The sequence below is a fragment of the Pseudochaenichthys georgianus genome, chromosome 8, assembly GCF_902827115.2.
Source record: "Pseudochaenichthys georgianus chromosome 8, fPseGeo1.2, whole genome shotgun sequence".
NCBI lineage: Eukaryota > Metazoa > Chordata > Actinopteri > Perciformes > Channichthyidae > Pseudochaenichthys > Pseudochaenichthys georgianus.
Genome location: NC_047510.2, coordinates 15,673,788 through 15,698,060, shown reverse-complemented (window position 1 = coordinate 15,698,060; position 24,273 = coordinate 15,673,788). Strand labels below are relative to the sequence as shown.

Here is a 24,273-nt window from a genome sequence, read left to right as displayed (position 1 = left end):
ACGACAACCGACTCACGGAACGCTATGTTGTAGCGTTGATAAACGAAACAATTTAACTAAATTGCTAGTCAAAATACCAATACCACAGGACCATTTTTATATTTTTAGTGGCCCGAGCGGGCAAGTGGAAAGTACGTTATGCTGGCCCGGGGTGTCTAAATAGTGCTTCCGGGCCAGCGGGCCATTTAATGTCGAGCCCTGCCGGTTACCGGCCGGCCCACATCGTCCGACCGGCCCACTTCAGTACCGGCCCATCGGGATTCGTCCCGAATGTCCCGATGGCCAGTCCGCCCCTGCTTCTGTTCATCCACGTCATTTAAACCTGCTAATTTGGCTCTTAAATACTAAAGTGAATATATAAAAAAGTGTAATACTTGCACAGCAGACATACACACGGATGTAACAGTTATTGATGGTGTTGCATTCAAAGGCAGAGACAAGTTTGGGTGACAATTATTTATAGCAATGCTTTTCTAATGAACAGTGTAACTCATGTAGAAAAATATCTTGTAAAACCTTTCAATACAAACATAAATACAGGTGTAATATTACAGAGATAACACCATAAATAAAAAAACAAATGACTTTATATGTTTAAACAACATAAACCCATAAACATTGGTTGCTCATAATATGTAGTGTAGTTGGTAATTTGCAACAAAACATCAACACTCATCAACAACAAAGCAGGACTATGTTTTGTGGAATTACAAAGCATACTTAAAATGTAAAACATTTAAAGAACCTAAATACTTTTACATTGTTCATATGAAGGCTGGCCAAATAATAAGTAAATAAAACTGTCCCGGAGCAATCCTTCAAAAGTGTTGCATGCTCTATCAGTAAGGCGTAATGATGCTGGAGAACTGATGTTAAAGCCGACAGTCGAGAAGCAGGAGTTCCATCCTTTATTCAGTGCTTCATGAAGAAAGGATGAGTCAGGGCTTTGGCAGCGGAGATGCGGCGGCTCGGTCTGAATGCCAAACATTGCTGCAGGTAAGGAGAGGTCACACCTTACAATCCGAAGGTTTATAGTCTCAGTGCTGCTGCTGTAATGCTTTTTAACAACAACAAAAACATATATTTATAATGCCATGAAACACAGATAAGCATGCACACTTTTTAGATCTGTGAAGCTATAATTACCAGCGACGTGCAGTCAGGGGAGGCAGAGCCTCACCTGTCATACTCATAGACTGGCCATACTACAATGTAACGGAAAAACAACTAAAGAAAAACTAAATAGTAATAATAATAAAATGTCTCCACTGATCTGTGTTGTAAATGTGATTTATGTATGATTCCAATCGCTTTTTATAGTCAAAATCAGCAAATTTGCCGAGCTCCGCTACAACTACGGATAGCGATGAGAAGTGAGGCAGGGACGAGCTCTGCCTCACGTAAGCCCACAGTAACTTGCTGGAGCGCGGGCACTAATTTAGCGCGGGCACTTATTTTGTGAGCGCTCTCAGCCAGTTACTGTGGGGTGAGGCACAGATGAGCTCTGCCTCACCTCAAAATGCGTCACCTCACAGAAACTGTCTGGAAAGCGGGCCCTAAGCGCATGCCTGCACCATCTCACTGTATGTCACCAATGTAATGTTTGTAGATCCCTTTATTACATTTATCCTCGCCATCCATAGTCTCTAAATAACTTATTTCACGTATATATGATATTTAGGCTCGCTGTACAACGGCAATGAAAAAAGCACCAGGGGAGGCAGCCATAACCTCTGCCGCACTGAAGGGGGCGCACATGAGCCCACAGGTCCTTGTTGCTACTGTTATTCTACGCAGAGACGGTAGACCGTAGACGCAAACCAGAGCCCAAGAGATACTAATCTCTCTAGGGCTCTGACGCAAACAACAAACTAGACTTTTGAAACTAGAGGAAGATAAGGAGGACTTTTACAAAAAAGTAATAGAGATTGTTGTCCAGAAGGATAGCATGGACTTCATCTTCAAGTCAAGGTAAAACCACATTGGTAATGAAAATTGGATCTTACTAAGAAAGAACAATCCAATATTTAGATTGTGGGTATCCTTTTGTTGAACGGTCTGTTTAAAATGAATCGAAACATCAGACCAAAAAAGCTTTTGAAAATAACAGAATATTTCGATTAAAGGTGGGGTAGGTAAGTTTCAGAAACCGGCTCGAGATACACTTTTTGTTATATTCCATGGAATGCTCTTAACATCCCGATAGCAATGAATATCTTAAGTGCTTTGACAAAAAATCCATAACAAAATGTCATCTGTAGAAGCCGTAATACTGTAAAAAGTACAACGGCCTGCCTACCTGCCTGTCAGCCTTCCATCGGGGCACAAACTTATCTCGTGCCCTCATTGGTCATGTGTGCGTTCGTGTGTGTTGGAGGAGGGGCTCTATAAGGAAGTGGCAGATTTTCTCCGGTTGTGTATTTTCAAATTCTAGCGATCTCGAGCCGGTTTCTCAAACTTACCTACCCCACCTTTAAGGTCAGAATATAATATTTGTAAATCTGACTCTGAAAGAGTCAGTGCCTCACCAGCCATGAACCTCACCGCACGTCACTGATAATTACCAACTATTTTCTATTTTTAGCCATGCCAGCAATATGGCTCTAGGGATAGCATCGCCAGTCATTCCACACGGTGCAGACTGAAATATCTCAGCAACTGTTGGATGGATTGAAACTAAGCAGACATTTATGGTTTGAAAGGATGATGCTTACTGGCTTTTGAAAACATCTGACTTTAATTCCGTGTTCCAGAAAACTCTGAATCTGAGCATTTTCAACCTCCTGCTATAATGTATCAAGTAATTGTACTGAAACACCAACCAAAGTTGGAGTTGATATTTGTCAAGTAGGATAGAAGAGTTTTTTAAGGATTAAAAAAGAATTTTCAGAACGTCACTAAGTGTTTTAAACAACATTCTACAATATATGATATCATACGTTTATCGCCTGAAATTTGGACTACACAGTGCTTAAGTACAGCCTCACAGAGCTGCTATCATTTAACCGACTAACCTACGTTAGTCACAGATATTGACATTGTTTTATTGTAACATGATTAAGAGTGCACAGCAATGATTTATCCATCAGAATTACTCAGAAATGTATGACTATTTTGTCTGTTTATTTTATATATATTTGTTCAAAAGTGCTCTAATGCATTCTGATCCAAAATGATTTCAGAATGAACAGAGCCTTTCTCTGCGAGTGCAGGATATAACTGCTGGTGTTAAATGTGAAGCATGGCAACGTGTCATGGAAACAGAAACACAGATTTTCTCACAGATAGCAGGTCGTTGGCGTAGGGGCTGAGGTTGTGCAGCAGCCTGCTGCTGGAGCCTGTTGGCCCCCAGCTGACTGAGTATCGGATGGGGCTGTCCTTGGGCCAGTCGTCCTCGCTGGGCAAACCAATCACCCTAAAACATAGGATAAAAAAAGAAAAACTGAGCACATGCTCCACCTGTCGTGCTCTACGGTGCCGAGGACGTTTTACCACGGGGATATCGCTGAGAGACCGGAGCGCCTCTACGCCTCGAGCTGGTCCTGCTTCGCCTATCCTGCTGTAGGCCTACTGAGGAGGTTCTGCACCGGGGATATCGCGAGGAGAACGGAGCGCCTCCACATTTCGGGCCTGCTTGCACGCCTATCCGGATGCTCTGCTGGTCTGGGAAAATGGCCCATATCGGGATTCTGCTGTGCCTGTTAACTGTTTTGGACTATGAGAAGATCTCTAGTCATTCTGAGAAGACTACTGGATTCAGGTCTGTGCTGCCACCTGCAGTGGGCATCCCCTGCAAAGGTTCGGATGTGTTACACAAACAATTACCGGTTGCCTTGTCACAGTCAATCTGCTCGACAAAATATGTTTGTCTTTTTTATTTTCCTGCGATGATGGTTCTTCAGGACTGCTTCTTAAGCTCTAATCACACTCTCGCAGACTTTTCCGGTGTTTCTAAATTAGATGACAATGTATGTGTGTCATTTAAGAGGAAAAGATGCCTGTTTTTGTTGTTGTTATTACTGTCAGGAAATGTACAACCTAACCCTGGTCCGCCCAGTAGTAATAGTCAGATCGCTACTCCTGCTGATTTTAAAGCTAGGTCTGGGTTGGGTTTCATCCACGTGAATGTGCGCAGTCTGTTAGGTAAACTAGATTTTGTCCGTATCTGGGCAAAATCGACTGACGCTGACGTCATTGTCTTATCTGAAACATGGCTAAATAAGTCTATTTTGGCCTTTGACATTTCCTTAAATGGTTTTAATGTGTATCGTACCGACCGGCCTAATAAAGGTGGTGGCGTTGCAATTTATGTTAAGAATAAGTTCAGTGTAACCACATTAATTTCCAAATCGATCAGTAAGCAATTTGAATTTTTAGCCTTAAATATAGAAGTGACAAAGGGTCAACAGGTCATGGTGGTGGGCTGCTACAGACCCCCCTCAGCTGTCAAAGACTCCTTGTCTTCACTAGAAAATCTTTTATCACAACTAGACTATAAGGAAATAGTGCTACTTGGAGATTTTAACTGGGACTGGTTAAGTGCAGTGTCAGAGGATTTAAAAAACCTTTGTATCTCTTTAAATGTTACTCAGATTGTGGACAGTCCTACTCGCCCAAATATTAAGTCCCCTAATAAATCCTCCCTAATTGATCTCATTTTAACTAATGTTCCCCATAAATATTCTTCTGTGGGAGTATTTGCAAATGATCTGAGCGATCACTGTGTTGTAGCCACAATTAGGGACACTAAGGTCCAAAAGGTTAAACCTCACATTATCATCAAGAGAGACATAAAACATTTTGTGGAGCAGGGTTTTGTGCATGATCTGTTTGATTTTGATTGGGGTAAAATCGATCTGTGTGCTGATGTTGAAACCGCATGGTCTTATTTTTATCTTGGTTTTATGGAGATCATTGATAGACATGCACCCCTGCGTAAATGTAGAGTAAAGGGACGAGACAATCCTTGGTTTTCTGCTGAGCTGTCTAGTCTCCTTCATGAGAGAAACAAGGCCTGGGCAAAGGCTAGGAAATCAGGCTCAGAGATAGAGTGGCTGTGTTTTAGGCAGCTAAGGAATAGCTTCACTTCAAATGTCAAAAGTGCAAAGTCGAAGTACTATCTGTCAGTTACCACAGAAAACCTAAATAATCCTAGGACATTTTGGAAAGCAATAAAATCGATATCAACCGGTGAGATCCGTAATGAGCTACCTCCGTGCCTTACCACAGCATCTGGCCCTATATCGGACAGGGCTACTATGCTAAATTGCTTTAATGAGCATTTTGTGTCCTGTGGTTCTCTATTTGATTCTGTCACTAATTCTGCTTCTGTAAACACCACAGTCTGTGACTCTGAACAACGTGGTCCGGAAAACCCTTTCAGTTTTACCCCTTTTACTGTTGATGTTGTTCATGAAGCCTTATCTAAGCTAGATCCTAGGAAACCGGCTGGCCCGGACAACTTAGAACCTTTCTTTTTAAAGATAGCTGCAGACTTTATTGCTCCACCTCTTACTTCTCTTTTTAACCTCTCCCTCAGCACGAACACAATTCCAAAAGTATGGAAGTCTGCTTATGTCTTGCCTTTACTGAAAGGAGGGGAGGCAACTATTTTAAAGAACTATAGGCCAATCTCTAAATTGTCAGTTCTGGCTAAGGTTCTTGAACGCCTAGTGAGTGAACAAGTAAAGGAGTTTTTATGTACAAATGACATCCTGTCTAAACATCAGTCAGGATTCAGAAAGAAACACAGTACCATCACTGCGACAATGAAAGTGGTGAATGACATTACTAGTATTTTAGATAATAAGCAGAGTTGTGCAGCTCTGTTTATTGACCTTTCCAAAGCGTTTGACACCGTTGATCATCTCATCTTAAAGCAGAGGCTACTCAGTATTGGCCTATCCAGCCTTGCAGTGGGGTGGTTTGTGAACTACCTCTCTGAAAGGTCCCAATGTGTTCATTTTGATGGACTGTCTTCTGAGTGGTTAAACATTTCTAATGGTGTACCACAAGGTTCTGTTTTAGGACCACTTTTATTCTCCATATATATTAACAGTTTAGGTGATAATGTGGATGAAGCTACTTTACATTTTTATGCGGATGATACTGTGATGTATTGTGCAGGTCCCTCCATTAAGGAGGCTGGTGTTAAATTACAGGCTGTTTTTAACACTATTCAGACTCAGCTCTCTGAACTAAAGCTTCTTTTAAATGTTGAGAAAACCAAGGTAATGCTCTTTTCAAAAGCAAAAAAGACACCAGAGCCTGTTTTAGATATTGTAACTACGCAAGGAACAAAACTTGAAGTTGTTGCCTGTTACAAATACCTTGGTATCTGGCTTGATGATTGTCTCTCTTTTAAACTTCATGTCAATAACCTGCTAAAAAAACTGAGGGTTAGGCTAGGGTTCTTTTTCAGAAACAAGTCCTGTTTCTCGCTTGAGGCCAGGAAAAGGCTAGTCACTGTGACCTTTTTACCTGTGCTGGACTATGGGGATCTGGTCTATATGAATGCACCTGCCAATTGCCTGGTCAAGTTAGATGCTGCGTATCACAGTGCACTGAGATTTGTGACAAACTGTAAAGCATTAACCCATCACTGTACCCTGTATGCAAGGGCTGGTTTGCTTTCACTAACTGTACGGAGGCTCAGTCACTGGTACATTTTTATATACAAAGCCATGCTAGGGAAACTTCCATCTTATATCTGCTCCCTGATCTCACGGAAAATTGTAAGTGGCTACTGCCTGAGATCGAATGCTGTGGTTTTATTAAATGTGCCAACTGCTAGGACTGTCTTAGGGAAGACAGCTTTTAGATGCGCAGCTCCTCTGTCTTGGAATAGTCTGCAAATTAAATGGAAACTGAACAATCTGGTGCCACTAAATGTTTTTAAAGCTCGGTTGGATGCTAGTCAATCAGAAGCTATTGGTACCTGTTTATGTGGATAATTATGTAAATGATGCTGGATGATGTCCTTTTGTTGTTCTGTTTATGCTTTTATGTTTCATGTGGAACTACTTGAACAGGTCTCCCTTGGAAAAGTGATCAATGATCTCAATGGGATTTTATCTGTATAATTAAAGGTTAAAAAAAAAAAAAAATATGCTGCTTTTACCAGTGTGTCTGCTATCAAGCCTCTTTTTCAGGTTTATTTTATTAACATTGAAAAGCAAATGTCTCTAAGATCAAGTACTTTGCCGTACTTAGTTCCCAGCACTTAGTACCCCCATGGAACTAAGAGCTGATCGCGTTCACACTGGAATAAGTTCCCTGAGGGAAGATTACGCAAATGAAGCCGATGACGTCACTTCTTCTTCTTCTGCTTTGGGTTTACTGGCAGGCCGCAAACAACTTCACGGCGTATACTGCCACCTGAAGTCCCCGGAGTTGGGGACTGGCTTCAGTAGAAGCCTTCCAAGTAAATCGCCAGAACGCCGACACCTCCTCATCACTCCACCGCTCCAATATATTTTTTTGTGTTGCCATAAGTTAGTCTCTCTCCGTTGGTGCGCAGGGCTAATGCTAATAATGCTAATGCCCGCAAATACCATGGCGCCTGCACAATGAATCCAAAAATGGAAGACATTCTTGCTGACATTGAAGTGAATATTGGCATTGTTTTAAACAGCCAATACGAATCATTTAAAAAGTATGTTTGAGCTAAAATGCCTGTTTTGATAGTATGAGCATACAACTGTAAATATACTCTTTACAGTCTACAGTACCTAGAGAGATTTAGGAAAAATACTCACTCAAAGATTTTTTGCAGCTGTTGAACCTCTGTGTATCCCTTAAACAGTGGTCTGTGGGAGTGTTAAAGGAACAATGAAAAAGGAAAATAAAACGATATCTCGATTTTTGAAGACTGTGGAGAATGTTTCACATCTTAAATGTTAGTCTCCAGTGGCACATATTTCCCCGAGCCAGACACAGACTCTTTACCTCAGGAGGAAGAGCTCAGCAAAGATGCAGCCAGCGCTCCACATGTCCACTGAGGACATGTAAACAGAGTTCAGCAGCACCTCTGGAGCTCTGTACCAAAGCGTCACCACCTGAACAGAGAGAGGATGCCAAACATAATGAGATGACACAACCAGGGCGGGGGAAGTGACAAAAGAACATATTTCACCTCAGGCTTAGGAACAAACAGAATACAGGGCTATATTTAGGAAAACATGTACTGTAAAACGACAAAGGATAGACTTCTGCAGTTATAATTAGCATTGTACAATAATTTTTCTTCATGTGTTGCCGTACTTACACCTGGAGTGAGAGCGATATTATAGGTGTAGATGCGTGCCAGGCCAAAGTCTGCAATCTTGACTTCTTTGCGGCTACTGATCAGGATATTTTCTGGTTTCAGGTCACGGTGCAACACCATGTGGGTGTGTAGGAAGTCCAATCCTTGCAGCAGCTGCCACATCAAATCCTGTACAGACACACAGCAGCATGGCTTAAGACAGGAGTTCCCAAACGTTGCCATGCCAAGGACCCCCATATAGCATTATCCTCTGGCAGGGACCCCCCTGTTGCAATTTGTTTAAATGATGTGTACATTATGATGGCAAATGTAAGAAATTAAACATACAGCTTCTAAATAAATATTCTTAATATATTTTTTTATTAATAATTAATAATCAGATATTCTTCTATTAACAGTAAACATTTTTAGTTTTTTATCTTTAGTTTTTCATTCATTACATTCATTGTGTCTTCTGTTACAAATATTCTTAACAAAATATTAAACAGTAATATCAACAGTAGATACAGTACAACGTGATTTGTCTTAATAATATAATATTCAACAGTAATATGAACAATAAACATATATTTTGAGCATTTTTTAAAGTTATTTCTGTCTTAATAATATATATATATATATATAACATTATACATACTATTCAACAGTAATATTAATAGTTAACATGTACAGTATTTTTAAGTATAAGTTTGTTTTGCCATTTATTCATTACATTCAGTGTGTCTTCAGTTATAAACAGTCCTTGTCATTTCACTATGTGTGTCTCTTTGTGTATACCTGTTCCCTCACTAGTGGGAGGGGTGGGCTTGGTGGCTCCTACAGTTTATCAATCCTAGGTTTTAGGTTTGTCAGTGCCAGACGAATGTCATTGTCCACTTGCAAACGTGCTCTGTGCTTTGTTTTCAATACCTTCAATGTAGAAAAGCCAGACTCGCAGAGGTATGTGGTGGCAAATGGAAGCAGAGATTTAAGAGCTCTCTCAGCCAGTGCAGGATAGTCTTTTTTGACATAGATGTAGTTCATCATCCATTCGTTTAGCAACAAGTGCCTCCCGATGGAGCATGCAGTGCGTTGCCACTACATTTGGGGCCTTCTGCTTTATCAAAACTCCGCTTTTTTTGCCTGTCATAGCCGCTGCCCCATCTGAGCACACACCCACACAACGAGACCAGTCAAGTCCGTTTGAGATGATGTACTCATCTAAAACTTGGAAAATGTCTCTTCCTGTGGTCCTACCTTCCAGTGCTTTGCAAAATAATATTTCCTCAACAAAGTTGTCTTCTGAAATAAATCTGATGTATGCAAGCAATTCTGCGACATTTGCTACATCCGTGCTCTCATCCAGCTGCAGAGCGAAATATTCGCTAGCTCTCACTTGCTCCAAAAGCTGAGCAGATACGTCTTGAGCCATGTCACCAATCCGTCGGCTCACAGAATTATCAGAGTGGTACTGTGTTGATTTTGCTGGCAGCATCCTCACCTAGCATTTCCCGAACAATATCGATGGTAGCTGGTAGAATTAAATCCTCTCCTATTGTGTGCGGTTTCTTTGCACGGGCGATGTGGTATGATGCTAAAAATGATGCCTTCAAGGCCTGCTCAGGGACGACGGCTTGCTGCTTAAAAGTAGCCGATTGCATCACTAGGTGCTCTTCTTTTCTTTTAAAAAAGTCTATTGATTTATTAGCTTCAGCTGGGTGCTTTTGTTTGAGATGTCGATCAAGTTTAGATGGCTTTAGACACTCGTTGGCGAGGATCTCGAGGCAGAGAACACATTTAGGTACATCACGGCCGTTCTTACTTGCCGCGGTAAAACCAAACTTTATGTATGATGGCTCATACCTCCGAGTTTTAGACGGCCAGGTATTCCGTGGCTGTGAATCTTTTGCAGCGGGGACATCTTCATTCTGATCGTCAGATGGTGTTTTTCTTTTAAAGGTCACATGTCATGGCCATTTCCACTGATCATAATTCCATTGTTGAGGTCTACTAGAATAGATGTATACTGTGCAATTTTCCAAACTCACATTGGTTTCGCATACAGCATCTCTGTAAAGTATGTGTATTCACTCTCTGTCCTTAACGGCTCGTTGCAGCTCTTGACCCCCCCCTCCCTGTGAGCCCAGTGTGCTCCGATTAGTCGGGACCAGTCGGGACGTTGTGAATCACGCTAAGCTCCGTGGAGGTGTGATTTCCTTGTTTAGCGATACACAGCGAAACACAGCCAAACTCACCCTGAGCACACACAAAGTCACAGCCGAAGTAAAAACAATAAGTGTGGCTTGATATTGAGTAAGAAAAAGGTTGATAAACGCTGTGAGAATGGGTCTGCAGAGAGAATTTCGCCGCAATCCCAACTGTCTGTTATCAGCCTGCAGCCAGGGAGGAGAAATCAGCAGAGCTGCATGCACTGAGTGTGTGAGGAAGTCCGTGGATTGGTCAATTTGGACCAATCAGCGGGGGCTTAACGTAACGGCTCCGCGGACGTAACGTAACGGCTCCACGGATTGGTCCATTTTGTTCCGGGGACGACATGACATCATGATGTTCCCGGAAGAATCAAATGGACAGTGACGTATCTCCAACGAGGCGGTTTGGGGAGGTATTTTCTGTTTTAGAGTTTTACTCCCTACATGGTGTACTTTGAGGGTTTTGACTCTGCACACCGTTTACATGCATAAAAACCTTCATAACACACAAGGGACGGGCAATAACCGGAAAAGCATGACATGTCACCTTTAAGATATTTGTCCATTTGATCCTTTAGCAGGAGGTAGCTAGCTAGTGTTCACACAGCAACTCAGTTACACTCTCAGTAGCGACAGCTTGATTCTGATTGGCTTGAAGGGCGGTCGTGTTGTTTATTTATTTTTTAATATATTAAACAATTGGGCATCAAAGGACACATAGATTGATAGATATGCAATTATTAATAACATCTAAAAAAACATATTACATTTTTTTTTACCCCCTTTTTTCCCTTTCCCTCAACATTTTCGCGACCCCCCTGGCGCCCCCCCCCCCCACTTTGAAAAACCCTGGCTTAAGAGATGTGTCTGAATCATAGACTGTATATATAAATGGACGTAGGGTCCGTGACGTCACCCATAGGATTCTGCAGAGTTGCAGAGAAGCCCTTAGTAGGCGGAGTCGGCCACTAGCGGCTCGACAGTGACGTCAGAGTTCAACTCCCGCCTGCTCCAAATAAGGGCAAAGAGGCGGAGCCGAGGCGGGACCTCCTGCCACCGAGCTGGAAGTTCCAGAGCTAGCTGAAGCTACCAAGCTAAGCTAACATGCTCCCCATCTGCACACTGCCGTGGTATTTTACGTTTCTAAGGTAAGCGGACATTAAACTATTCAGCAAAACTATAAATAATAATCTAAGTTATTGCATTTTTAGCATAATACTTCAGAATCTTAAAATCCCTTAACGTTTGTATGCAATTGTGCTAAATTCAACACTGGAATCAAGCAAATATTAATATGTTTGCATGACATTAGTTATTTATATTTTGATATCACTTAACTATACGTTTAATACATTTAAGTCAAGCTAAGGTACATGTGATGGTAGCTAGTTAGTGCTCTTACCTGTGAGGCCTCCTCCAAACAGCATAATAACCAGACTGTATCATTAAAACTAAGTACCAGTTCTAGATCCTTGACTTTAGACAAAAAATTCAAAAGACAACATGTATTTAAAGACCAATCTTTATTTGAATGTGCCTCTTAACCTGAGATATTAGTTATACAGTAATAGTATTGACAATCTAAAAAAACTGAGCAACTCAACAGTCAACTTTATGTTTCTTATTGTAAAGCATTTATTATTTTCATTTTCCCCCTCTCATATGTGGACGGATTGAGACAGCGTGGTGTCCAGAGAGCAGCAGAGACTTCAGGGAGAAACCTCCGTGTGATGGACGTCCTGTCTGTTGGTTTGGAGAGGACTGAGGGTCTTTTCTCTGCGAGGAGGACCAGGCCTGATGGAGGAGCCCATGCTGGGCACAGCTCATACCAACTGCACAGGCCTAGTCTGTCACTTTATTTGACTAAATGTGTTTACTTATACATCTAATAGGTTTACACCTTCTGTCCATATGTGCTTTTTATTTAAAACATTTAATTAACTTTTGGTTCACATTTCAATAAATTGTATTTGATTTGCACTCCTTTTGTCCATTATTCTTACTGAAAATGTTAGATTACACATTCACATCTGACTGAAGATTGGCCCCATTTATCTGTGACGTTGCAAACTCTGCGGTAAAAGGCACAAGTGATGTGAAGCTCATAAAGTGAGGCAAATATAAATAATCAGCTGATGGAGTGTCGATGTGGAAATAGGTGCATTCGATCAGCTGACTGTGTTTTCACAATAAAAGTAGTTTCTAAGTGAATGTCCTGTACTGGTCTTAACATCTCATAACATCAGCTTTTAATGTTCCTCTTGGATGTTCTTCTTGACCCTCAGAGAAGGAGAAAATGTCGTGTCTTTCAGGCATGTCCTTTCCTAACAAAAATGACAGGAAACATAAAACATATTATTGCAGAACAAGTGTGTTATTTATGAAAGCGGTGTGTTTGTGTGTTTAGGGGCTGTAGATATAATTATTTTGTAATTGTAATGTTTTTTTTATTATTTCAACTGAGCTACAAAGACAATCAGATTATGAATGAACAGTATGAAGTTCATCAACATTGAAATATATGTTATTATCAAAATAATATTGAACTGTTACAAAAGGTAGTGCAACTGTAGAAGCTTGCTCTGTTGTCTCACTGAAAGAATAACTTTTACCACGTTTTTTACAGACAATATTGAGAGATAAATAGTAGCAGTACTCACTGTGTTAAATATCTTTGACTTCAATACATTAAATTAGAAAGCTGACAAAATCATATTGCTTGTTAACATCTAAATGTGACTTTTTGCATGGAAAAAACCCTCAACTTAACTGATGTGTAGGTGATCTAGTATTGTTTAATGGAATGTATATCAGTGTATTAAAGTCAATACTTCATTCATTTAAACCAATATCTTTCTTGATTCTTTGTACAGTATGAAAAAAAGAGTCTTTGTACCTGTGCTGAAGTTCACTGCTGTGAGGAGTCCAGTTCTGTCTCTCACTCTCTGGTCCAGCCTGTCTGCATCACCTGGACACCTTAAACAAACAGATATATATGTAAAGAACCATCTGTACAAACAATATAACTTATTCTCTTCTGTTGAACATGTTGGATAGTGTATTTTCCGAGTCAGGGTCCTTTTTATTTTACTGTAACTTTGGAAGTTGTGTTACCAATGCTTACTGTTTATTTGATACCCATTTGGTAATGCAATTAATAAAAACAACAAGGTTTGGGTTCGTTCTTCAGATGACTGTGACGTTAACATGTAAGCTCGATAATGAACTCCAGCTCAACCAACCATATTGTAATATCTAAGTAATCATCTTGAAATATGACATTGATAATTGTAATATACACACATCATATTCTGAGGTTGATTTCACATACACTACTTCGACATTAGCTTGTCTACATACTTGAGCATAGCCAATTTAAATTAACCTTAGCGATGCATACAGTTCCTACCTACATAATAAAATATCTCTAAGTTACAAGGATGTAACCTTATTTTATCAACCTCAAACAGTAGCCGTTTGTTCAACAGTATTATCCCACTTAACGCTTAACACTTGTCTATTTCGTTTTAACCTTTATATATACAGTCTATGATTTTAACTTGGAGGCTACGATTAGCATCGTTAGCACCGATGTAGCTACCACTAGCTTACATGCTAACCCAAGCCTTACCATTCATTACGTAGCTGATTAAAATCATTAACACATAAATAAAGCACTCGAATTTCACTTACCACATTAATGCACCGTCTGTTTTAACCGCAGAGCGAGTCACAATAGTCCGATATATAAGCATGAAGAACAAACAGCCACAGCCGGCTTCAAGTTGTGTTTCCTGGATGAACTGACCAGGCAGAGTCCCTGTAGCTAGCTTCACGGAGCAGGTAGCAGAGAGACAAGAAGCTAGCAGCAGCAGTCACTTGACAGAGCCGTCACTCAATGTGACCACGCCCTAATTTATGCACAAACTTTAAGACCTAATATAAATAAAAGGGTCGCGTTAGAAAACAATTCACTCACAGATTCATAATCATGAAGGTGGAATCTAACTATATCGATAATAAAATGTATGGAGCCAGGGGTAGAAACTAGGGATGCCAGTGATTATTCGAATATTCATTACAGTCTCCATAATCGAATATTATTTTTAAAAATCGATTTTATTTATATATTTTTTTATTATTATTTATGTATTTTTTTTTTCTGGCTTAGTTTCAACCAAAATATACCGACTAATACTAATAATAGAATTAATAATTGTAAATGGCCATTGGTCACACCACCAGTTTGTTTTACTGTAAACTTGGAGGAAGCCTACGTGCAGAGCAGACTGCTGCTGCAGCACGCTATACACCGACCCCGCCCCCATCTCCCTCACACGTGCGACTAAAGATGAACAAAGCGGCAGGTAAAAATAGTTCCTCCTCGTGGAACTACTTTGAACTTACAAGTCCAAAGGAAGTTAAATGCAAGCTCTGCGAAAAGACGTTGGTCTATCACAGCTCAACCTCAACAATGCGTTTTGAGTGCATCTATTTGAAGATGCGCGATGCGCGCACAATTTATTTATTGCAATGCTGTTATTAATACAGGCTACAGCCTGTATTAATAACAGCATTGCAATAAATAAATTGCTATAATAATATTTATTGCAATGCTGCTATTATTAATACAAGCTGTAGCCTGTATTTAATAATGGCAGCAGCATTGCAATAAATACATTGTGCGCGCATAGCGCATCTCCAAATAAAGGCAATGGCAGGCACTTTAGAAAATAACAAAAAATAAACCAACATCATGATGTTGTTGATGTTGATTGGGGGGAGGGGGGGGGGGGTGGTCGATTATTATTCGCCAGGGCTGCCGAATAATCGATTTTGATCAATGGTCAGTTTCTGGCAACCCTAGTAGAAACATGTTTTTTTCTGCTGTAAAATTGGGCATTTTAACATGGGGGTCTATGGAAATTGCTCTTTTCTACAGCCATCGCCTATCGGCCAATATATGAACTGCAGTGTGTGGCACTTCCGTATTGGCGTCCCGCTCTACCCCACAGTTTGCCGCTTGGTCTGAATGCATACATCTCCGTATCTCAAATGTATTTCCCATCATTTGTTCACTTGTGCACTCAGGGGATTATCATTAACTTGTGAAGTCAGGGTGTTTTATAAAACCAGCATGTTTAGCTTATGTTAACATTGAAGTCGTCATCCGTTATTGGTAAGTACTTCACTCTGCGATTGGATGGAAATTGGAATTTCTGGGCTTACTTCTGCTTTTTCAGGTTGTCAGGTGTTTTATGTTTATGTTGGTAAAACAGGGAATGCCAGTTGTGCAAGTTAACAAGGAACACCTGAACACACCAATAGCTTTCTTCCCTGAGGCACGGGCTGAAAAGGTATAGTTGTGCTAGATCCTGAACAAACATATATCCCTACGTTGTTGCACAGTGTGTAAGTGTGTTCTGCAGAATTTGATCATGGTTGATGGAAGTAACTTCTTGATATATTTGTCCAGAAGAATCATTGGAGTATACCTTCCACAAATGCAATTTAGCTACACAAAAGAGAGAATTCATCTTTACAGGTGGCCCAAATATAGGGAAGAAGATGGTAGGAAAATGTTAATCTTGTGTTTTAGTGTAGGGCTTGTATTTTTTTCCTATTTTCCACCAGATTGAGCCATTATCTTATCTGTATTATGTTAATTCTGTTTTAACTAGGTTGTTGCTGCTGTTCTCTAGCATTGCACAATATTTTTAAACATGTTGCTATACAATGCTAAGACAGGTGGTGAGTTGACACCTTAATACAGTCATGGCTCAGTCCAGAAGCAGGAACTTTGGAGAGGTAGGAGGAAAGGTCCTGGTCGATGTATTCCAGCACCAGAGTAAGATCCAGGCTCCTGCCCACTGGGATGGCAGATGCATCGAAAAGCCTGGGCATATAAATGAACAGGGGATTACACATTTAACAACAGCAGCAGCAGCAACAACAACAACAACAACAATAGAAAGGCAATGCTTGTGATTATAACCTATACTATTTGGTCTAGATTGCACGTGTTTAAATGTTGACCCTTATGTAATTACTTTCTTTTTTTGGAAGAAAAGTATTTGATTGTTGTAGTTCCTGAATGTGGAGCCACATATTCTTTTTAAATTATTTAAACTTATACTATATATACTAATACTACTTATTATCATTGTTACCGTTTGATATAAATGCACCATGAGGGTTGCTATTCATTTTGCTGTACTTTTTGCAAAGTCAACAAGAGTTCTATTCTCTAATTGAGATGCCATACAATACTGGGTTCAAGTACAATACTGGGTACAAATATATAACATCACATTATATTATATAAGCATATCATATGTTTTCTATGTAAAAGTGTGTCCGATAAATGTAGAGAACAACATATTTTACTCTGACATGTAGAGGTGTATACCAAGCGGCAAACTCTGGGGAACAGCCGGGACGCCAATACGGAAGTGCCACACACTGCAGTTCATACATGGGCCGCTAGGGACTGGCTGCAGAAAGGAGCAATTTCCATAGACCCTAGGGGTGTAACGGTATCCGTATTCGTCCCGTACCGTCACGGTTCGGACGTCACATGCAGTCACACGGCGAATACGCCTTTTTTTTTACGAGTGGGAAAAAAGTCTGTCCTTCAGGGCAGCATCCACTACACTATTTATAATCCAGGGGGCGGTATTGCGCCTAATTTCATTTCATTTCAAACCTTTATTTAACCAGATTGGTCCCATTGAGATCATAGATCTCTTTTTCAAGGGAGACCTGCAGCATATAGGTTCCACATGAAACATAAAACAATAAAGGACATTATACATTATATTTACAGGATACATAGTTATAGACATTTACAAGTGCCCATTGTATCGGCAAGCATTTCATTTACCCTAGCTTTAAAAACATGCAGAGGAATGAGATTGCTCAGTTTCAATTCTTGCTGAAGATTGTTCCAAGCAAGTGGAGCTGCGCACATAAAAGCTGTCTTACCGAAGACAGTCCTTGCTCTTGGCACATCTAACAAGACCACATCATGTGACCTCAGACAATAGCTGCTTGCAACTCTCTGTGTTATCAGCGAGCAGATATAATACGGGAGTTTACCCAACAAAGCTTTATAGATAAAAGTGTACCAGTGACTGAGCCTCCGTACAGAGAGAGATGGTAAACCTGCCTTGGTATACAGTGTACAGTGATGTGTAAGCGCTTTACAATTTGTGACAAATCTCAGAGCACTGTGATACGCAGCATCCAATTTGCTCAGGTAATTGGCAGGTGCATTCATATACAACAAATCCCCATAGTCCAGCACAGGTAAAAAGGTCACAGTGACTAGCCTTTTCCTGGCCTCAAGCGAGAAACAGGACTTGTTTCTGAAAAAGAAACCTAGCCTAACCCTCAGTTTTTTTAGCAGGTTATTGACATGAAGTTTAAAAGAGAGACAATCATCAAGACAGATACCCAGGTATTTGTAACAGGCAACAACTTCAAGTTTTGTTCCTTGCGTAGTTACAATATCTAAAACAGGCTCTGGAGTCTTTTTAGCTTTTGAAAAGAGCATTACCTTGGTTTTCTCAACATTTAAAAGAAGCTTTAGTTCAGAGAGCTGAGTCTGAATAGTGTTAAAAACAGCTTGTAATTTAACAACAGCCTCTTTAATGGAGGGACCTGCACAATACATTACAGTATCGTCCGCATAAAAATGTAAAGTAGCTTCATCCACATTATCACCTACGCTGTTAATATATATGGAGAATAAAAGTGGTCCTAAAACAGAACCTTGTGGTACACCATTAGAAATGTTTAACCACTCAGAAGACAGCCCATCAAAGTGAACACATTGGGACCTTTCAGAGAGGTAGTTCACAAACCACCCCACTGCATGGCTGGATATGCCTATACTGAGTAGCCTCTGCTTTAAGATGCGATGATCAACGGTGTCAAACGCTTTGGAAAGGTCAATAAACAGAGCTGCACAACTCTGCTTATTATCTAAAATAGTAGTAATGTCATTTACCACTTTCATTGTCGCAGTGATGGTACTGTGTTTCTTTCTGAATCCTGACTGATGTTTAGACAGGATATCATTTATACATAAAAACTCCTTTACTTGTTCACTCACTAAGCGTTCAAGCACCTTAGCCAGAACTGACAATTTAGAGATTGGCCTATAGTTATTTAAAATAGTTGCCTCCCCTCCTTTCAGTAAAGGCAAGACATAAGCAGACTTCCATACTTTTGGAATTGTGTTCGTGCTGAGGGAGAGGTTAAAAAGAGAAGTAAGAGGTGGAGCAATAAAATCTGCAGCTATCTTTAAAAAGAAAGGTTCTACGTTGTCCGGGCCAGCCGGTTTCCTAGGATCTAACTTGGATAATGCTTCATGAACAATACCAACAGTTAAAGGAGTAAAACTGAAAGGGTTTTCCAGACCACATTGTTCAGAGTCAAGGATTGGAGTGTTCACAGGAGCCACACAGCCAAACAGAGAGCCACAAGACACAAAATGCTTATTAAAACAATTTAGCATAGTAGCCCTGTCTGATATAATGCCAGATGCTGTGGTAAGGCACGGAGGTAGCTCATTTGGGATATCACCAGTGGAAATCGATTTTATGGCTTTCCAAAATTTCCTAGGATTATTCAGGTTTTCTGTGGTAACCGACAAATAGTACTTTGATTTAGCACTTTTTATTTGGGATGTGAAGCTATTTCTTAGCTGCCTAAAACGTAGCCATTCTACCTCTGAGCCTGATTTCCTAGCCTTAGCCCAAGCATTATTTCTCTCATGAAGGAGACTGGACAGCTCAGCAGAAAACCAGGGATTGTTTCGTCCCTTCACTCTAAATTTACGCAGAGGTGCATGTCTATCTATAATTTTCATAAAACCAAGATAAAAATAAGACCATGCAGTTTCTACATCAGCACACAAATTGATTCTACCCCAATCAAAATCAAACAGATCATGTAAAAAACCCTGCTCCACAAAGTGTTTTTTGTCTCTCTTTGTGATGACACGAGGTTTAACCTTTTGGACCTTAGTGTCCCTAATTGTGGCTACAACATAGTGGTCACTCACATCATTAGCAAATACTCCCACAGATGAGTATTTATGTGGAACATTTGTTAAAATTAGATCAATTAAGGAGGATTTGTTTGGGGACTTAATATTTGGGCGAGTAGGACTGTCTATAATCTGGGTAAAATTCAAAGAGGTACACAGGTTTTTAAAATCCTCTGACACAGAAGTTAACCAGTCCCAATTAAAATCACCAAGCAGCACTATTTCCTTGTAGGAAAGTTGAGATAACAGTTTTGCCAATGACGATAAAGAGTCCTTGACAGCCGAAGGGGCCCTGTAGCAGCCCACCACCATGAGCTGTTGACCCTTTGTTACCTCAATATTCACGGCTAAAAATTCTAGCTGTTTACTAACAGATTTGGAAACCATATTAGTTACACAAAACTTATTTTTCACATAAATGGCAACGCCACCACCTTTTTTAGGCCGGTCAGTACGATATACACTGTAACCATTTATGTAAATGTCAGAGGCCAAAATGGATTTATCTAGCCACGTTTCTGATAAGACAATGACATCAGCATCAGTAGAACTCGCCCAAATACGGACAAAATCTAATTTAGGTAACAGACTACGCACATTTAAATGAATTAAACCTAGCCCAGATCTAGATATAAAATCAGCAGGAGTAGCTATTTGACTAATACTGCTGGGTGGACCTGGATTTGGCTGTACATTTCCTGATAGTAACAACAATAAAAATACCAAGCACCTTTTCCTCTTAATCAACACACATACATTGTCAGCTGTTCTAGAGTCACCAGCAAACTTCGCGAAAGTGAGATTAGAGTTTAAAAAACAATTCTGAAGGACCATCGTGGCAGGCATGTGAGAAAGACAAACATTTTCCGAAATGAATGTCCGCGACAGTGCAACCAGCAATTGTTTGTGCAACACCTCCGAAACTGTACAGGGGATGTCCACAGCGGGCGGCAGAACATACCCAAATCCAGTAGATTGTTCAGGACGACTAGCGATCTTCTCCTTGTCCAGCACAGCCAAGAAAAGGCACAGCAGAAACACGACACCCGCCATTCTCCCAGTCCAGCACAACAGTATCCACGCTGTTCCCGGAGCAAGGTGGAGCAGGCCTCAGCTACAGCAGCACAGCACAGCAGAGCAGGTGGAACCAGGCCTCAGCGGGCGGCAGCACAGCAGAGCAGAGCAGAGCAGGTGGAACCAGGCCTCAGCGGGCGGCAGCACAGCAGAGCAGAGCAGGTGAAACCAGGCCTCAGCGGGCGGCAGCACAGCAGAGCAGAGCAGGTGAAACCAGGCCTCAGCTACAGCAGCACAGCAGAGTAGAGAAGGTAATCCCACCGCGTTACACCGGCTATTTAATCCACTTTACATCTCCGCCGGTAGCACAGGCTCGGAGAGGAGCGGCGATACGCGGTGTGAGTAGCGGCGAGAGGAGTAGCAAGAGGAGCGGCAAGAGGAGCGGCAAGAGGAGCGGCAAGAGGAGCGGCAAGAGGAGCGGCAAGAGGAGCGGCGATACGCGGTGTGAGGAGCGGCGAGAAGGGCGGCGAGCAAAGCTGTTTGCCAGCCGCCCTTAAACAACAAATGAAGAACAAGAAGAAACAACAACAAAACGAACTAAATACAAGAAGAAAAGTTAGTATGGTGAGTTCAGATAACACACAGGAGCTAGAACCCACCTGCTTCTTTAAAATCAGCTGTGTGGGAACATTTCGGGTTCCCTGTGGACTACAATAACGATGAGGTGTGCGAGTGGTGGATCCGACGAGGACGGTGTGTCGCCGTTGTTCTACAGCGGTGCGGTATGCTAATGGTAACACACGCCAAACATGCTAAATCATATCAGAATGGATCACCCAGATGTGCCAATCACCGGAGCCCGGCAAAAGACAGCAGCAGTTCAACAGCTGATCCCCGCTGTTTTTAATAAACCAATAAACATGAAACCCGTGAAACCAAAATAAATAACGGAAGCCTTTGGCATATGTTTTTCAACGACTTTGCGCTCTTGAAACACTTTCTTATTATTTATGATGTAATATTTTCAAGACATTCTTTTTAGTTTTACAGCTTGATGAAACCTTTTTGTTTGACATCAGCCATTATAGATAATATGGCCATCTGAGTGTGTGTGGTACTGTTTATGGTTTGTTTTTAACTGTTTAATACAGTTAATTATTCAAAATGTCAGAGTTCCTTATTTTGAGACTGAAACTTGCACTACTGTTCAAAAATAAATAACAACAAACCTGGAATTATGCATTTGGGACTTTTTTTTGCTTTTTCTTGTTGTACCGGAACCGTGACCTCCAAACCGAGGTACGAACCGAACCGTGACTTCTGTGAACCGTTACACCCCTAATAGACCCCCGTGTTAAAATGCCCAACTTTACAGCAGAAAAAAACATGTTTCTACCCATAGATGCAATACATATTATTATGAATATAGTTAGATTCCACCTTCATGATTATGAATCTGTGAGTGAATTGTTTTCTAACACAACCCTTTTATTTATATTAGGTCTTAAAGTTTTTGCACACATTAGGGCGTGGTCACTTTGATGGACATGGACATGCCTCACTGTCAGCTAACAGCAACGTGTCCACTCTGCTAGGCTACAACCATAGAGGCTACAACGTTAGTTAGTCATAGTACTGTACTTGACCCTTTAGCTTTAGCCGTGTTCGTGGTGATTTTGCCTTTTAGGGAATATTGTTACAAATACCAGACAATTAAAATGTCGTGCTGTGTGCTTGAATGTGATAACAGAACTTCCAAGAAGTCTAAAATGATAATATTATACATGTTAACCCCGTTCGCAGGTGTTTGTGTGCTTGGTAGCTTAGCTTGTTACTTATTAGCCAGCTAAGGACGCAACCCTTTATACATTTTAGTTTATGATTCAGCCTTGGGTAAGACTTGTATAGTCTATAGCTATGACGCCCATAATGCTAAACGGGAGCAAATGTTAATAGGGGACCCAATTATCCCAGTGGTGGCCACCCGCCGGAGCTAACGGAGCCGCAGGGGGCTAGCTCCAGCCGGCGTCCCGGAGCTAGCCCACTGCGGCTCCGTTAGGTCCGGGCGGTGGAGTCCGTCGTTATAACTGGAGATCAAGGAATGCAGCGAAACGCAGACTTGGTTCGCCTGCTGTAGTATTAGCTACATAAATTATGTTGAATAAGGCTTATTAAGCTGAACATCGCCACAATTGTTCTGCTATGTATCGGTACTTCTTTTCTTAACGTGTGAATGACAAGCATTAAGAATAACAAAATATAGCTAATTCTCTTGCAGATTGTCTCATTTGATTATGAATGTAACGTTTATATAGGGGAACTACACTGTTAGCAGTAACTTGGTATGCATGTATTTCATGTTAGCTTAGCTTCTTAGCCTGAGCTAGCTCTGTTTACTTCCAGTTCGGAGGCAGCAGGCTCCGCCTCTTTGCCCTTATTTGGATCAGGCTGGAGCAGGCGGGAGTTGAACTCTGACGTCGCTGAAGCCGTTAGTGGCCGACTCCGCCTACTAAGGGCTTCTCGGCAACTCTGCAGAATCCTATGGGTGACGTCACGGACACTACGTCCATTTATATATACAGTCTATGGTGTATACGCACACAATACAAATACTCAAGTAAAGTGTAAGTCAGTCTAAACTGTATTTAGCATTGTATGCCAAACAAACTTACTTGACTATGTTGGGATGGTTGAAGTGCTTCATTTGACGCAGCAGCGCAACCTCGCGGATCATGAAGGCAGGGATCCCGATCTCGAACGTGTCCCCGCGGATGTTGAACTTCTTCACCGCCAGGAAGCGCTGCTTCTCCCCCAGCTCTCTGGCTTTATACACCTTACCGTAGGAGCCTTCTCCAACTTCTGCCAGGAGCTCGTAGCACAAAGGCTTGGTGCGGATGTCCATGGCCTTTCAGATGCAGTATAAATAAACCTAAACTTTCTAAATAAATGTCTATTAAAAGGATCAAAAAAGTTAAACATGTTGCATTTAGCTTAGCTGCTCGCAACACGTTTTTCAAGTCATAGTAAGCTAGCTAACTTAACTCATCTCTGAATAAAAGTGAGGTTTGCAAGTTAGCTAGCAGGTCAAATGTTTATAGACACCACAGCAGCGAATCACAAGTAAAAACAATATAAATTATATACAAACAAGCTTTTAATGTCGCTTGTTGGTACAATATCTGCTGCTTTTACCTTTTCTCAGACTGCTGACCGCTCCCCTCCATGTGGCCGCCTGCAGGGAAATGTCGATGCACATCTGCTACATGCTGCATTAGAAACGTTATTAGAAATTCACCCAATCAGATAGCTCAAAATGTACATTTTGTTAAGGCCACTTCCTACACGTGCTCCCTGTTGCGTTCACCTTCACTGCACATTAATAACAAATACACTTAAAAAGTCCTGTTTGTGAGGAGGGTGGTTTCCAGATAACAGAAAAAAACAGCATGGTAGGTTTTTTATGACAACGACAATAACCATGCTTTGTAGTCAATGGGACGTTTACAATGTAGTTAATTTCTTTGTTATTAGCAGGAACATGAATTGCTAATAATATTGACAGGTTTCAAAATATAAATAATGGATTTAGAAATTAATACAACAAAGACCAAACCATAACAAATTAATAGTAAATACCCTTTTAATATTAAAGAGGGCAGAAGCTTTGTAAACATGTTACAAACTGCAAAACCATCAGTCACTCAGGCACAGTAGAATAACATATCACACATGTTGCATATGATTTCAAA

The 24,273-nt window shown here is 40.9% G+C and overlaps 1 protein-coding gene across 1 annotated transcript; it reads right to left on the bottom strand.

Moving 5' to 3' along the window:
• Positions 1-489: 489 nt before the first annotated feature.
• cdk21 (cyclin-dependent kinase 21) lies at positions 490-23,759 on the bottom strand. The gene is made up of 8 exons (XM_034089796.2): positions 23,717-23,759; positions 23,197-23,474; positions 16,219-16,351; positions 8,267-8,434; positions 7,948-8,057; positions 7,758-7,808; positions 3,283-3,415; positions 490-990 (listed from the first exon to the last, which is right to left on the bottom strand). Exons 2-8 carry the CDS (start codon positions 23,424-23,426, stop codon positions 913-915), a joined length of 903 nt encoding a protein of 300 aa, XP_033945687.1. The 5' UTR covers positions 23,427-23,474; positions 23,717-23,759; the 3' UTR covers positions 490-912.
• Positions 23,760-24,273: the final 514 nt, after the last annotated feature.